The sequence below is a fragment of the Myotis myotis genome, unplaced genomic scaffold (assembly GCF_014108235.1).
Source record: "Myotis myotis isolate mMyoMyo1 unplaced genomic scaffold, mMyoMyo1.p scaffold_m19_p_17, whole genome shotgun sequence".
Lineage (NCBI taxonomy): Eukaryota > Metazoa > Chordata > Mammalia > Chiroptera > Vespertilionidae > Myotis > Myotis myotis.
The window spans coordinates 30,127,931-30,139,570 of record NW_023416321.1 but is presented as its reverse complement, the minus strand read 5'-3'; the positions used below and the strand labels follow the sequence as shown (position 1 = coordinate 30,139,570).

At 48.6% G+C, this 11,640-nt stretch overlaps 1 protein-coding gene across 1 annotated transcript; it reads right to left on the bottom strand.

Moving 5' to 3' along the window:
- Nucleotides 1–7,882: 7,882 nt before the first annotated feature.
- LOC118672051 (eotaxin-like) lies at nucleotides 7,883–10,619 on the bottom strand. The gene is made up of 3 exons (XM_036341382.1): nucleotides 10,416–10,619; nucleotides 8,934–9,045; nucleotides 7,883–8,544 (listed from the first exon to the last, which is right to left on the bottom strand). Exons 1-3 carry the CDS (start codon nucleotides 10,489–10,491, stop codon nucleotides 8,439–8,441), a joined length of 294 nt encoding a protein of 97 aa, XP_036197275.1. The 5' UTR covers nucleotides 10,492–10,619; the 3' UTR covers nucleotides 7,883–8,438.
- Nucleotides 10,620–11,640: the final 1,021 nt, after the last annotated feature.

Sequence of the window (11,640 nt, the reverse complement as noted above, 5' to 3'; positions counted from 1 at the left end):
GATGAGACCTGTTAATGACATGTGGCTGTGGAGGAAGGCTCAGGGGCCCTGCCCAGAGGGGACTGGACACCTCTTCTGGGTGTCAGATCAGTAGATCAAAGACAATGGCCTTTGAGGGATGCAGCCCCTCCCCTCTAGGAATTTCCTCCCTCGAGGTGAAAGCCCAGAATGTCCCTGTCTTGGGACTCGGGAAAATGCCTGCTTGTGTCCACTAGACAAAAGCCCCATGCTCATCAGCCATGGGGTGTAGGAAAGTGAGGAGTAAGAAGCTGGGCCTCAGTTTCCACTCCTGAAAACAAGGGTGCGACAAGTTGTGAGGGTCAGTTGGATTGAGGAATGGAAAGTGTTTTGAACAGTGCCTACTAGAACACAGCAAGTTCTCATTAAGTTTAACAGTCATTCCCTTTAGCAGGGGTTCTCAACCTTGGCTGCACGTTAGAATCACCTGGGAATCTTTTTAAAATCCTGATTTCTGGGCCTCATCCTATGGAAATTCTGTTTCTTTGTTACTAATGCCATGGCCTCACCCCATAACAAAGAAACAGAATTTCCATAGGATGAGGCCCAGAAATCAGGATTTTAAAAAGATTCCCAGGTGATTCTAATGTGCAGCCAAGGTTGAGAACCACTGCTTTAAGGACTTCGGAGGAAGTATGGCTTGGAGTCCCTGGGAAGAGGCTCAAAGCATAGATAGTAGAATTCTCACATCTCCCTCCCCTGCACCCCACCCCTCCCCAACCCCCGCCGCCTCAAAACTGCCTCACGCTTCCAAATAGAGATATATTACACTGGGGATGGTGTTCCAGGAATGGCTGGATTATGGAAAAGGAACCATGAGAAATGTCAGCTAGAGGGCAGAGGTCCCAGGTAAAGGGGCAGGGATCAGATGTTTTGAGTGCGCAGGGCCTCAGAGAAATGTGGCTGGTGTGTTCCTGGGACGACAGCCTGTGGGTGATGCCGGAGCCACAGCTGGACCAAGTTTCAGCGATGCCTGCCAATTTGTCTGTTGTTTTCATTTTTCAGTCCTGCCGTTGGCTTCCGACTTCAGCTTTCTGCTGCCTACGAACTTCATGTGAACTATTAACCCAAACTTACTGACTATGCGATGCAGTTGGGCAGCTGTTCTGTCCAGCTCAGCTGCCTTCTGCAGGGAGTGGGTGCTCTTCGGTGTCTTTCTCTGACCTCTCCCTTGGTGACTGCCCAGCCAGCTCTTATCTAAAGCTGATTCAATGCAGTCTCTGTTGCTGGCGCATAGGAAGTCTGTGGTCAGGAATAGCTCTGATGGGGCAGGAAATGAGTCTCCTGTGGTGGAAACAGATCCCCTGGCTTCTTACTTGGTCCCCAGGGATAGGAATGGCCCAGGGCGAGTGCAACCTGTGAATTCAGACGCCAGGCTTTGTTTTACAGTTAGATTCCGGTTTCTTCTGAGACCATACTAAAGAGATGTATTCCATCCACTCCTTCCTCAGACTTAAAAAATAAATAAATAAATGAGCCAGGCCAGTGTAGCTCAGTTGACTGAGTGCCGGCCAGTGCATCAGGAGGTCACCGGTTCAATTCCTAGTCAAGGCACATGTCCAGGGTTTTGGGCTTCATCCTCAGTAGAGGGCATGCAGGAGGCAGCCAATTGATGTTTCTCATTGATGTTTCTTTCTTTCTTTTTTTTTAAAAAAATATATTTTATTGATTTTTTACAGAGAGGAAGGGAGAGAGATAGAGAGTTAGAAACATTGATGAGAGAGAAACATCGATCAGCTGCCTCCTGCACATCTCCTACTGGGGATGTGCCCGCAACCAAGGTACACGCCCCTGACCGGAATCGAACCTGGGACCTTTCAGTCTGCAGGCCGACGCTCTATCCACTGAGCCAAACCGGTTTCGGCTCTCATTGATGTTTCTATCTCTCTCCCTCTCCCATCTTCTCTCTTAAAAAGAAAATCAATTAAAACACACACACACACACACACACACACACACACACACATATATATATTTTTTTTTTAAAGAAGAAACTTTCTAAAAAAAGAAAAGAAAAATGAGGCCCAAGGACAGAAATGAAATCCTTAAGGCCATGAAGAGTATTAAAGGCCTAGGAGTCCCAGTGCCCAGGTGCCCTGACCTGCCCCTGGACCTTCTACTGTATTGTGTTCTCTCATGCCCGGGGCCTCTCTTCTCCCTTCTACAAAAGAGAACCAGCTGGGACTTGCAAAGTTGCTTGGAACTCTGGGAAGAAACCGTCTAAAAACCCATTTGCATTGCAACCGGCAAGCGGTAAATATCCAATAAATAATGTTGGCCGCTTTTGTTGAATTTGTTCTCCGTGCCAGGGACTACAAATTTCCAGGTGTTATCTAATTCAATCCTCCTGACCAACCTCGGAGATAAGTGCTTTTATGATGCTCATTATAAAGATGAAAGAACGGAGGCTGAGAGAAGCTAAATGCCTTCCTCACTCGGAACAAAGAGCAATGCTTGTAAAAGTGAGAGCTGCCTCTGAGCACACATGCTTTCTAACTAAGCGGAAGACACACCTGCGAGTTTGTTACAGTGCCATTTGCCCCTCATTTCACATAATCCTCTGGTGGCAGGCATCTTTATCCTCGCTTCACCAGTGAGATTAAGCGATTTGCCTAAGAATACACAGCCAATCCAGGGCAAACCAGAGCTGGAGCCAGTTTAGGAGATAGCATAGGGCCCCCTCAGCCCGGTGCCCATTCTGATACATTGAACTTTGGGGTAGATAGCTGAGAATCTGTGCTTTTAGACATGTCGCTGGTGATTTTACTGCAGAACTAATTAGAAGCCGTCTGTCTAGTCCAAGCTAGCGGCAGAACAAGCCAGGGCTCAGAGATCATGCCTCAGGCCCAGGCCTGCCTCCTGTTCGTGGATTCTGCCTGGAACCCCATCCACTCTGCAGCCTATTATGAGCTGGGTTCAAAGCCACCAAGTTATAATGCCAGGTGGACCCGCCAGCAGTCCATCGTGAGACTAAAGCGATGCATTGGGACTGGGCACTAGCGGGGCTGGAGGCCACAGGAAGCCATGTGAGCAGGCCACCAAGACCCCCATGATGTCCAACTGCTGCGCCTTCCCCTCAGTTCACACCCAGGGCTGCCTGAGAAGTTGCCTATGATCAGCTGATGGAGGAAGTAAAAGGCTGAGCTTGGTTCAGAGATGGTTCAGGTCAGCATGTAGATACAAGCCCAACATGACGGCCGCTGTCCTACAGCTCAGCTCAGGGTTAGCCTTGAAAGACAGGAGTGAAGGGGGAGCAGGGCTTTGGGCAGGGTTACTGGTCCTCTACTTGCATAGAGAAAGAGCTCGGCTGGCCTGTGGTTAGGATATGTATACAGGGTGGTGAATGGTCTGGATGGTTGGTCAGGAAGGGGAGGGATGATTGGGGGGAAATGGGGTCCAGGAGAGGAGCATGTGGATGGACCTATGGAACAAGACACAGCATGAAGACCTCTGTTTAATGTCCGACAGAGAATTTGGAGAACAAGAGAGGTAGTGAATGGCCAAGCAAACAGAATAATGCAGCCGGTTGACATTGGCCAGCTTCTGACATTGGCCCCTGTGGTGCTGGGCAGTGAACACAGGAGCAGAGTAGCTGTGGAGCAAGGGATCAGTCTACACATGGGCCCCGTAGCATGGGTTCCACTCACCAAGACCAAGGTAGTTGCACGTCCACCCTGCCAGCAACAAAGGCCAAACTTGAGTCCCTGTTATGGCATTAATCCATCAAGAAGAATGACCAGCTATTTGGTGGCAAATACACATTTGATTACATTGCATCTTTTCTAATCTGAAAAGGACAGTGATTGATGGTAACTAGAATGAACACGTTTTCCAGGTTGGTCATTTTTGTGCCCAGTACCTTAGCCAGCACCATTACCTGAGGCTTATCCATTGGTATGAGACCCTACAGCACACAGTAGACCAAGAGACATCCTTTACAGAAAACGAGGGTCAGCACCGGGCATATGGCCATGGCATCCACCAACCCTACCAGGTAACTACATTATCCAGAAGCTTTGGCCTGATACAATGAAATGGCCTGTTGAAGGCACAGCAGAGGCACCAGCTTGAAAAAAACATCTTGCAAGGATAGAGTACCATCCTCTAGGATTCCATATATATCTCAAATCAATTATTACATGACGCTGGAGCCCCAGTAGGCAAAATCCATGGATCCAAGTATCAAGAGATGGAAGTAGGAGTCACCCCACTTACCATCACTCCCAGCAACCCAGTTGGGGGAATTGGTGTTTCCTGTCCCCACAACTCAGGGCTCAGGGGGTTTGGAAGTCCTGGTTCTTTGAAGAAGAATATTCCATTAAATTGGGGATTCTTGTTGGTATTGAATTGGCAATAATGATCACTGGTTGACAAGCACAATATCACAGTCTCATGCCCATTGCAGCAGTTGGGGGAAAGGGGAAGTAGTTCACCCCACTAATGTTCCTTTTGCAAATTTTCTGAGAAGAGGGGGCTGATTATATCCTGGAGCCGTTTCCTAGGGTGTATTAGATAAACAAGTGAATCTGAACCGCATGATGGGCGGGTCCTGATTCCCTGGCTTGCTGTTTATTTATCATCTCTCTTCCCAGGACTGAAGTGCTCTTTCCACAGCTGCTGTGCGTTGGTGGCCAACAGCTTTCAGCTGAGTATCCTGTGGGAGACCTGCCCTTGGCGGAGGAGAGCTGCCTTGCCCAGAGTTCAGGGTCCGGGGAGCAGCCCGCATCCGTGACTGGTTGAGATGGGAATATAAATGCCTGCACCCTTGCCCCAATTTGGGTTGTCCCAGCTCTAAAGCTCCCTGTGGGACTGGCTGAAACCTGCATTGTGACAGTGTTCCATATACCTTCTCTCCAGGCCCCGTCCTGCTTTCCACACTGTCCAGCACACTTTGAATGACAATTTTCATCTAAGAGTCTGCTTCCCATTTGGTGCCATCTCTGGTTCCTCGTTGGGATCTGTGTGCCATCGGAAGGCTTAAATGTCTCCACTGCTCTGTGCCCACGATTTTATACTCCAGGGGCAGATGATGCTGTGCCCAGTTACAGGCGAATTGCATTAGAGATTCCTTGAAAGAGAGGAGAGAGAGCTTGGCATAGGGGATGTGAGCGAATTCTCTTTAGTCTTGCACAAGTGAAAGGCATTTCTCCCCCTCTCCTCTCCCTTCCTGATCCTCTCTTCAAGATTTTCTGGCATCAGAGGGTCTGCTGATCCCAGGGAGGTGCCCTGTGGCCACCCCATGGGTGTTGCCTGCCTCCTGGACATGCTAACATTTGGTGGTGCATCCCTTCTTGGCATTTACGGCTGAAGTCTGCTAAGCTGCAGAAGAGACAGGGGCCCCTGTTGTACCTGGAGTGGGGTGCAGTGATTGTTCTGAGTGGGAGCCATGTGTGGGAGCCACTAGAAGCTCTCTGATGGCTCCTGGGGTCCGTGCTTCCACCTGAGGATCTCATGGAGAAGCTTTCCAGAAAGGCTCTGTTTGAGATATAGTTGGTGTGCAATCACCTCGGCCTCTGTCTGACATGGGAGTGTGAATGCAGAACCCTCACCCAACTTTCCCTGCCCCAATGGGTGAAGATAGTGATTTAAAAAATAATCCCAATCCTCACCTGGGGATATGTATTTTTATAGATGAGAGAGAGAGAGAAAGAGAGACAGACAGACATTGACGTGAGAGAGAAACATCATTTGGTTGGCTCCCCTACGCGCCCCAACCAGGAATCAAACTCACAATCTGGATATGTGCCCTGACCAGGACTCGAACCCATAATCCTTCGGTGCTCAGGATGATGCTCCAACCAACTGAGCCACACCGGCCAGGACAAGATAGTGATGTTTTCTGAGAGAAAGTGTGCTTAGTGCAGGAAATCGTTTGGGGTCATGGTCATGTGTTAGATTCCCTACTTTCTTTCCTAAAACATGATTATCCTCATATTATGGATGGGACAATCCAGGACCAAAGTAACATATGAGAGAGACTTGATTTAGGGGTAAAACAGAAGCCCCTCGTCTGCCAGGTCAGTGCCTCCCTTATATTGCCTGTGCCAAGGCCACCCCAAATTGTGGGCCAGTGGGACTTTGGTGTGAATGGTGTCCCTGGAGCTACACGACGCAGTGACCCTGCTGGACAGAGTGCGACACAGTGGGCAACTGACCCTCCAGATTGGCAGCCTTAGACCACGTGGAGTTCTACCAGCAGGGCACCTATGATTTTTTCTACCCCTGGGGACATAGTTGGTCTCTGATTTGAGTTTCTTACAGGAAGTGGAGGTCTTGTCCATGTGGTTAGAAGCTCTTGAGCTTGGCGAGGAGAAGAGTGAGGAAGGGAAGTGCATTGTCTGGGTCTCTATGGCACCGTTGTGGAGTTATGGAGGTTTCTGTGTCACCGGTCCTGCCTCTCCAGCCACAACATCCGGCATTTCACTTTCACCTAGTGCCATTCTTCTCACAATCGCCTTCTCCCCTCCCATCTCCCATGCCCTGATTCCGTTCTCCATCACCTCTTGCCTATACATTGCAATAGCGTGCTAACTGCTCCTCCCTTCCCTCCCCATCCAGCCCTTCGCCACATGGTTATGACTCCCAAAGCCCCTCTGATCATGCCACTCCCCTACCCCGCCAAATCAAAACTTTAAATGCCTATTTGTACTCAGGTGGCCAGATGCTCAGGTTTGCCTGGGACTGTGTTCATTTACTAGTATATCTGCTGTCCCAGCATAATTATTAATGGTGCCTCCTTTTATTCTCAAAAGTCCTAATTTGGGTGATAAAAATGATGCGTTCCTCTTACTCATTACTCTCTGAATGGAGCCCAAACTCCCCACCTTCACAGACTGGCCTCACCTTTTCTTCCCAAATTTCCCCGCCATTTCACTCAGCCCCTAGCCCTGCCACCTTTCCAATGGGCTTCCACCCAGCTTGAAAAACACACAGTGATAGCCCTGGCTGGTGTGCTCAATGGTTAGAGTATCCAACTACCCACCAAGGTGCTGAAGGTTCGATTCCCGGTCAAGGGCACGTACCTGGGTTGCAGGTTCCATCCCCAGCCCTGGTTGGGGCACCTAGAGGAGCAATCAATTGATATGACTTTCTCACATTGATGTTTCTCTCTTTCCCTCCCTTCCACTCTCTCTCTCTAAAAAAAAAAAAAGCAATGGAAAAATATCTTTGGGTTTGGGTGAGGATTAACAATAAAAAATAAATAAAATGAAATGAAACACTGTGATCATCTTTACTTCTAAGCATTTCTCAAGCTCTCCCTCTCTCCTTCCGACCTAGCCTGAGATACCGCTCACTGAGCCCCTGCCCTTGTCCACCCATCAAGACCTAGTTAAGTTCCAGGCTTGGGCTTCTTTCAGTGCCTGTAAAGCCTCAGTCTGGCCGACCCTCTTGTCAAGGGTCACCTCGCCTTCCTGTGACTTGTCTGTATAGTCTGTGTATTCTGGGCTGGAGGACACTCAGAGGAGCATGTCAGGCACGGGGAGAATATCACAGGCTGCTGCAGTGGGTCACGGTAGAGACTTTGGGCAAGCGTGAGGTTGGCCAGGAAAAAAGTGGTGGGGAGGGTCCTGCTGAATATTTGTCTGAAGTAGGAGAGGTCTAGGAAGCCACTCTTGGGGACCGGAATCAGAGGCGTACAGAAGGTTTGTCTGGTCCTGTCAGTTTTCTCCTGAATCCCGTTGAAAGCCAGCCAAGCCAAAAGGTCATTTCTCAGAAACACAGTTCCCACCCCCATAATTATACCTGTCACCCCTACCTTTCTACCTGCCAGCTTAATGTGGATTCCCCACAATAATACAACTGCTGACTGAAACACAAAATACAGGTTTCTGTATTCCTAAAATAGTATTTATTTCCAGTGAACAATATGAGTCACACCTCTTCTTAAAAATACAAAACATGTTCATATCTTTGCCAGGACCCTTACACGTTTCCAGAGAGGGAGGGAGGAGAATAAGAACCTAGCACTTTGCAAGGGATTGAATTGGGGATCACAGAGGAGAAAGGACCTGACATGGTAAAAACAAGCAGTATTCACAGCAGAGAAGTTTAAAAACACCAGTAGCCTGGCAGCGTGGCTCAGTGGTTGAGCACTGACCTATGAACCAGGAGGTCACAGTTCGATTCCTGGTCAAGGCACGTGCCCAGGTTTTGGGCTTGATCCCCAGTGTGGGGCATGCAGAGGGCTCTCTCTCATCATTGATGTTTCTATCTCTCTCTTCCTCTCTGAAATCAATTAAACGTATATTAAAAACATCAATAACTTAAATACAATAATTTGTTAATTATTAAATAAAAGTCATTCGTTTGGGGAGGATGATGCGATGATTTCAGGCTGCTTCTTAGGAAGACGGCGGAGGGGTGGGGGGAATGAATCAAGCATTTCTCAGGCTCGGGTTTGGTCTCAAAACAGTCAATCTTTATGGCTTTGGAGTTTGGGATTTTTTGTCCAGGTACTTCATGGCATCCTGGACCCACTTATTCTTGGGGTCAGCACAGACCTCCTTGTTCAGTTTGGTCTTGAAACTGTGGGAGAGAGGGGAAGCGATTAGAAGGATTCACTTTGAAAATTGTGTCCATTTAACCCCAAATTTCCAGGACCATCTGCCATGGGGTGGAGGGGCTGCCGTGGGAGAGCGGGAAGGGGACAGAGGAAGGATGGGACTCTGGGGTTTCCTGCTGCTTCTGATGGCCCAGTCAAGCCACCCTTGCTCCTGACTGGAAGGAACTGGTATGACCTGGACAAGCTTGCAGACAGAGCTAAGTGTGAAAATGCCCTGAAGTGAAAAATCCATGAATCGGATGAGAGAGTCCAACCCTGAGTTTATGATTCCAAGTAACTCAGGAACAATTCCTGCCCTCTGCCCTCTAGAAATGAATGTTTGGGCGGGGAGAGGGTGAGCTCTGCTACTTACATCACAGCTTTCTGGGGACATCTGCTGTCGGTGAGTCTTGTGTAACTTTGCAGTTTCTGATTTGGGATCTTCTTGCTGGCCACGCTGAAGCAGCAGAGGGTTGGGACCTTACCTGAATTTGTGGGAGAAATGAAAGAAAGGATGAAACACTAATAATATGTAGCTATTTTATATTTTTATTGATTTCAGAGAGGAAGGGAGAGGGAGATAGAAACATCAATGATGAGAGAGAATCATGGATCGGCTGCCTCCTGCATGGCCCCCCTGCTGGGGATCGAGCCAGAACCCAGGCATGTACCCTTGACTGGAATTGAACCCGGGACCCTTCAGTCCGCAGGCCCATGCTCTATCTGCTGAGTCAAACTGGTTAGGGCTGTAGCTATGTTAAGGTATGCCTTTGGGAGGAAGGAAGGAAATTTAGGAGAAAGCAAGAAAATGCAAGAGAAGGAGGTAGAATTCATCTGCTCTGAGGTCCTATACTTCTGCCTTGACTTGTGGTTGCCGGCTGAAAAGTGAGGACCTGTCCCCACTGGCAAAGTGTAGAAGAAGCTTGGTCAGTGCAGTAAGTTCTAGCTCTGTTGTTACAGGGCTATGGAGCTACGTGCCAACCATAGCACTGTTCACCAGATACCCCCATTCTCTACTTTCTGGATGCATGGTAGACTTGCATTTCGTGGCCACTTTTGGTTGGCTGGAGCCATTCACTAGTTTGGACCCATAAGTGAGAAACCAAAGTGGACAAGTGCCATTTCTGAGCTGGAGTTAGTGATTTCCAGTGCAAGAACCCCAAGGGCTAGCTTTCCCTTTGTCACGGTAGCAGCAAGACTTTCGAAGGTGGCTGCTCATCAGCCTAGGACCCTGAGCGTATGAAGCAGAAGGTCTAGCCAATACACGATAGACTTTCAGTAGGAGTAAGAAATTAACCTTTCTAGTTTCAAGTCATTCGTACCTTATTTGTACGAATAACATGCAGTGCTTCTAAGTCATCAGAGCATGAAAAATGCTAATTCCCCCCCCCACCCCCCCGACTCAAAACATGTCACCTCAAGAGATTCCCTGGAACCTCATTTCCTTCCTCTATCCACCATTTCTGAAAGCTTCTTGGAGTCCAGTGAAAACTCTGGGCCTCTCATCAAGCAATTGTTTTCCTTCTAGCCCTGCCCCAACTGCCCAAGGGGCCCACAGGAAGAGAAGGTCTTCTTTTGTGTGTGTGCCCCATCCCTGAACTCTGCAAAGGCAGCCAGATCATGGATATACTCTGTCTCTCTCAACAGCCATGTCAGAAAGGAACGTGGGACTGGCTTGGGTCTCTCTTCCACTGATTGTGAGGTTGGGCACGACTTGGGTTAGGTTAGGGTTAGGGTCAGGGTCAGGGTTAGAGTTAGGGTTAGGGCTAGGGTCAGGTTTCTAACACTACTCATGGGTCCTGTTGTGCTAGGTCAGGAGGTGGTCAGCTGTCCCACAGGGAGGGAGGGGGCTTACCTGGCTGAGCGAGCACCTGGGTGGTGAGGGTGGCCATGGTGAGCAACAGGCACAGGAGCGCTGCGGAGACCTTCATGCTGGAGGGTGCAGACGCAGCCTCAGTGTGGGAGTTGTCGATGTTTGTGCTTGTCTCAGCCCCTTGTGGGAGTTGTCTGTGTGTGTGCTTGTCTCAGGCTCTCTGTTCCTCTGGCTATTCCGCCTGCCTTTTAAAGACGATAGAGAAGAGTGGGAGCTTCTAGGGAATCCTTCCTCTTTGCAAAATCATGGCCAAGTCATCAAGGGAGGTCCTACATTGATTACCAAATTCTACTTCCTGGAAAGGACGAACAATGGGCAAAGTAGCGGAAAGAAATTTGGCACATTTTTATCTATCTTGGGGCTCAGCATGGGGGAGGAAGGGAGCTTATGAAATGACTGAGCAAGGGCTGTAACCCGAGAAGGTCATTCTTAGGAGCTCTGCTTTTCCTGAGATGGAACATCTGTAGTGGGGAAAGGAGTAAGGGAACCAAAGGCATGGAGAGATGAGGCGGTCTGAGAACCTTCCCTGGCCCCTGTGTTCACATGGTTGTCTTCAGGATTTGGGAGGCCAGGAAGGGACCTCAAATTTCTGCGTGGCTCCCACCCAGATGCAGAGAGATCTCAGCAGCTCTGAACATGGCCGGCTACCTGGGAACCTCACCCCTATTATTTAATCTAGTGGTCATAGAATCTAAGTGCCCTGGAATTTTAGTGCCATAGGACATCAGAACTGGGGAGCTCCTATTGGCCTGGACTTTTTGGGCATTTCCCTCCAGCTTTATTGGGGAATAACTGACAAATAAAGATTGTATACATTTAAGGAGTATGATGCATTGGTTTGACATACACATACATTGTGAAATGATTACCACAATCAAGTTAACCTTCATGTCCATCACTTCACATACTTACCCCCTCCCTCTTTTTTTTTGGTGGTGAGAACACTTAAGACCTACTCCCTTGGCAAATTTCAAGTCTAAAATATAGTCACCAGGCAGTACATTAGGTCCCAAGAACGTAGTCATCTGAAACTGCATCTTCAAAGCAAATGAGCCACGACCATCAAGGAGCTATCTGAGGTGAAGGACAGTCCTATCCATGTTCACTACTTTATCCTCTGCACTTATCATAACACTCAAGAAAGAAATGGCTTTCAAAAAAACAAATAAGGAGTAAAATTTCCCTTTAGCAGGCTGTATGCTATGTT

Excerpts from the sequence above, each read along its gene's own strand:
- LOC118672051 (XM_036341382.1), bottom strand. The coding sequence starts at position 10,491 with ATGAAGGTCTCCGCAGCGCTCCTGTGCCTGTTGCTCACCATGGCCACC. Across the intron at positions 9,046-10,415 it reads CCAGGTGCTCGCTCAGCCAG|GTAAGGTCCCAACCCTCTGC; the intron begins GTAAGCCCCCTC and ends CCACAAATTCAG. Across the intron at positions 8,545-8,933 it reads TGTCCCCAGAAAGCTGTGAT|TTTCAAGACCAAACTGAACA; the intron begins GTAAGTAGCAGA and ends TCTCTCCCACAG.